General features: G+C 45.4%; 1 protein-coding gene across 1 annotated transcript in view; it reads left to right on the forward strand.

Moving 5' to 3' along the window:
• Positions 1-3,244, forward strand: part of LOC102038606 (FACT complex subunit SPT16-like) — a gene marked incomplete at both ends in the record, with an annotated part of 16,170 nt that extends 12,926 nt beyond the window's left edge. Inside the window, 3 exons of the mRNA XM_031065726.1 lie at positions 174-303; positions 1,131-1,179; positions 3,167-3,244. Coding sequence (XP_030921586.1) covers positions 174-303; positions 1,131-1,179; positions 3,167-3,244 — 257 coding nt within the window. The remainder of the gene's footprint in view (positions 1-173; positions 304-1,130; positions 1,180-3,166) is intronic.
• Positions 3,245-3,423: the final 179 nt, after the last annotated feature.

The following is a 3,423-nucleotide window of genomic DNA, read 5'->3' on the forward strand; positions in this document are numbered from 1 at the left end:
CTCACCTGTCCATATCTCACCTGTCCATATCTCACCTGTCCATATCTCACCTGCCCTTACCTATCCATATCTCACCTGTCCATATCTCCCCTGTCCATGTCTCACCTGCCCTCACCTGTCCAATCTCACCTGTCCATATCTCACCTGTCCTGTCTCACCTGTCCCACGTGCAGCTCGTGTGACCTCAAGTACACCGAGGGCGTGCAGTCGCTGAACTGGACCAAGATCATGAAAACCATCGTGGACGACCCCGAGGGCTTCTTCGAGCAGGGGGGGTGGAGCTTCCTGGAACCTGAGGGGGAGGTGAGGGGCACACCTGGGCGCACCTGGGCACACCTGGGCACACCTGGGATACACCTGGGGGAAAAAATGGGGAAAATCGGGGAAAAAATGGGGATTTTGGGGTAAAAATGGGGATTTTGGGGTAAAAATGGGGATTTTGGGGTAAAAATGGGGATTTTGGCACATTCAGTGCCATCCCCCATCGAGCAGGGCGGGTGGAGCTTCCTGGAACCTGAGGGGGAGGTAAAACACACCTGGGCACACCTGGGATACACCTGGGCACACCTGGATGGGCAAAAATACAAAAAAATTGGGGAAAATTGGTGAAAAAATGGGGAAAAATGGGGGAGAAATGGAGATTTTGGGGTGAAAATGGGAGTTTGGGCTCACCTGGGCACACCTGGGCACTCACCTGGATGGGGAAAAATAAAAGAAAATTGGGTTAAAAATTGGGATTTTTAGTTAAAGATGGGGATTTTAGGGTAAAAATGGGGATTTTGGGGTAAAAATGGGGATTTTGCGGGGTCTGGGCTCACCTGTGCTCACCTTGGGGGCACCTGGAGGGAAAAAATGGGGAAAAAGAGGAAGAAGTGGAGAAATGGCAGAAACTGAAGAAATTTGGGGTAAAAATGGGGATTTTTGGTTAAAAATGGGGGGTTTTGGGTTAAAAAATGGGGATTTTGGGGGCTTTGGTCTCACCTGGGCACACCTGGAGGAGAAAAATGGGGAAAACCAGAAAAAAATGGGAAAATACGGGGCAAAATGGCAGAAAATGGGCATTTTTGGTTAAGAGTGGGGATTTTGGGGTGAAAAAAGAAGATTTTGGGCTCACCTGGGCCCACCTGCAGGGCTCGGAGGCGGAGCTGGGCGAGTCGGAGTCGGAAATGGAGATTTTGGGTTAAAAAGGGGGATTTTTGGTTAAAAATAGAGAATTTGGGTTAAAAAGGGGGATTTTTTTGTAGAAATGTGGATTTTTGGTTAAATGAGGGATTTTGGGGTAAAAAACAAGGACTTTGGTCCCTCCTGCAGGGCTCGGAGGTGGAGCCGGGCGAGTCAGAGTCACAAATGGGGATTTTGGGTTAAAAAGGGGGATTATTGGTTAAAATGTGGATTTTTGGTTAAATTTGGGATTTTGGGTTAAAAAATGGGAATTTTGGGCTCCCCTGTGCAGGGCTCGGAGGCGGAGCCAGGCGAGTCGGGGTCACAAATGGAGATTTTGGGGTTAAAAAGGGGGATTTTTGGTGGAAAATGGGGATTTTTTGGTTAAAATGTGGATTTTTGGTTAAATTCGCGATTTTGGGTTAAAAAACGGGAATTTTGGTTCCCCCTGCAGGGCTCGGAGGCGGAGCCGAGCGAGTTGGAGTCAGAAATGGAGATTTTGGGGTTAAAAAGGGGGATTTTTGGTGGAAAATGGGGATTTTTTGGTTAAAATGTGGATTTTTGGTTAAATTCGCGATTTTGGGTTAAAAAACGGGAATTTTGGTTCCCCCTGCAGGGCTCGGAGGCGGAGCCGAGCGAGTTGGAGTCAGAAATGGAGATTTTGGGGTTAAAAAGGGGGATTTTTGGTGGAAAATGGGGATTTTTTGGTTAAAATGTGGATTTTTGGTTAAATTCGCGATTTTGGGTTAAAAAACGGGAATTTTGGTTCCCCCTGCAGGGCTCGGAGGCGGAGCCGAGCGAGTTGGAGTCAGAAATGGAGATTTTGGGGTTAAAAAGGGGGATTTTTGGTGGAAAATGGGGGAAAACAGGAAAAAAATAAAAATGGGGAAAAAGGGGGGGAAAAAGGGGGGGAAAAAGGGGGGGAAAAAGGGGGGGAAAAAGGGGGGGAAAAAAATTAAAATATTGGGGGAAAATGGGGGAAAAAATCGTGTGAAAAATGGGAAAAAATTGGGAAAAAAAATAAAAAGAATTGGGTGAAAATGGGGAAAAAATGGGGATTTCTGGGGGGTTGGGTTCACCTGGGCACGGCTTGAAGGGAAAAAAGGGGAAAAAATGGGCAATTTCCCCCAATTTTCTTATTGTCCCTGTTTATTCCCATTTATTCCCATTTTTCCCCCATTTTCTCATTTTCCCCCCATTTTTCCCTTTTTCCCCATTTTTCCCTCCATTTTTTCCATTTACTCCCATTTGTTCCCATTTTACCCTTTTCCCATTTTTCCCCATTTTTCCCATTTTCCCGTTTCACCCAATTCACCCATTTCCCATTTTTCCCGTTTTCCCCCCATTTTCCCTGTTTATTCCCATTTTTCCCATTTTACCCATTTCCCATTTTTCCCTAATTTTCCCCAATTTTCCAATTTTCGTTTATTTTCCCCATTTTTTCCTATTTTACCCATTTTCCCTCCATTTTCCCCGTTTTCCCGGGTTTTTTCCCATTTTTCCCCAATTTTCCCATTTTCCCCATTTTTTCCCGTTTTCCCTCCATTTTTCCCCATTTTTTCCCATTTATTCCCGTTTTCCCCAATTCACCCATTTGTCATTTTTCCTTTTTTCCCCATTTCCCATTTTCCCTGCATTTTCCCATTTTTTCCCATTTATTCCCATTTTACCCAATTCACCCATTTCTCATTTTTCCCTTTTTTCCCCAATTTTCCCATTTTCCCCATTTTTTCCCATTTTCCCTCCATTTTTCCCAATTTTTTCCGTTTTTCCCATTTTTCCCAATTTTTCCCCGTTTTTCCCGCTTTCCCGGGTTTTTCCCCTTTCTCCCCAATTTTCCCATTTTCCCTCCATTTATTCCCATTTTTCCCCATTTTTTCCCATTTCTCGTTTTTCCCATTTATTCCCATTTTCTCTCCATTTTTCCCATTTCCCATTTTTCCCAATTTTTCCCCGTTTTCCCCAATTTTCCCATTTTCCCCATTTTTTCCCATTTTTCCCCCAGAATACTCCAAGGACTCGCTGGGCTCGGAGGAGGAGAGCGGCAAGGACTGGGACGAGCTCGAGGAGGAGGCGCGCAAAGGTCGGACCCAAAATCGCCCTAATTCACCCCAAAAACCCAAACCCCGAAACTCACCCCAAAAACCCCCAAATTCCACCCAAAATTCACCCAAAATTCACCCCAGAAACACCGAACTCCAAAGCCAATCAAAATTAACCCCAAAACGCCGATTTTACCCCAAAATCCCCCAAATTCACCCC

Source organism: Geospiza fortis, unplaced genomic scaffold (assembly GCF_000277835.1).
Source record: "Geospiza fortis unplaced genomic scaffold, GeoFor_1.0 scaffold901, whole genome shotgun sequence".
Taxonomy (NCBI): domain Eukaryota; kingdom Metazoa; phylum Chordata; class Aves; order Passeriformes; family Thraupidae; genus Geospiza; species Geospiza fortis.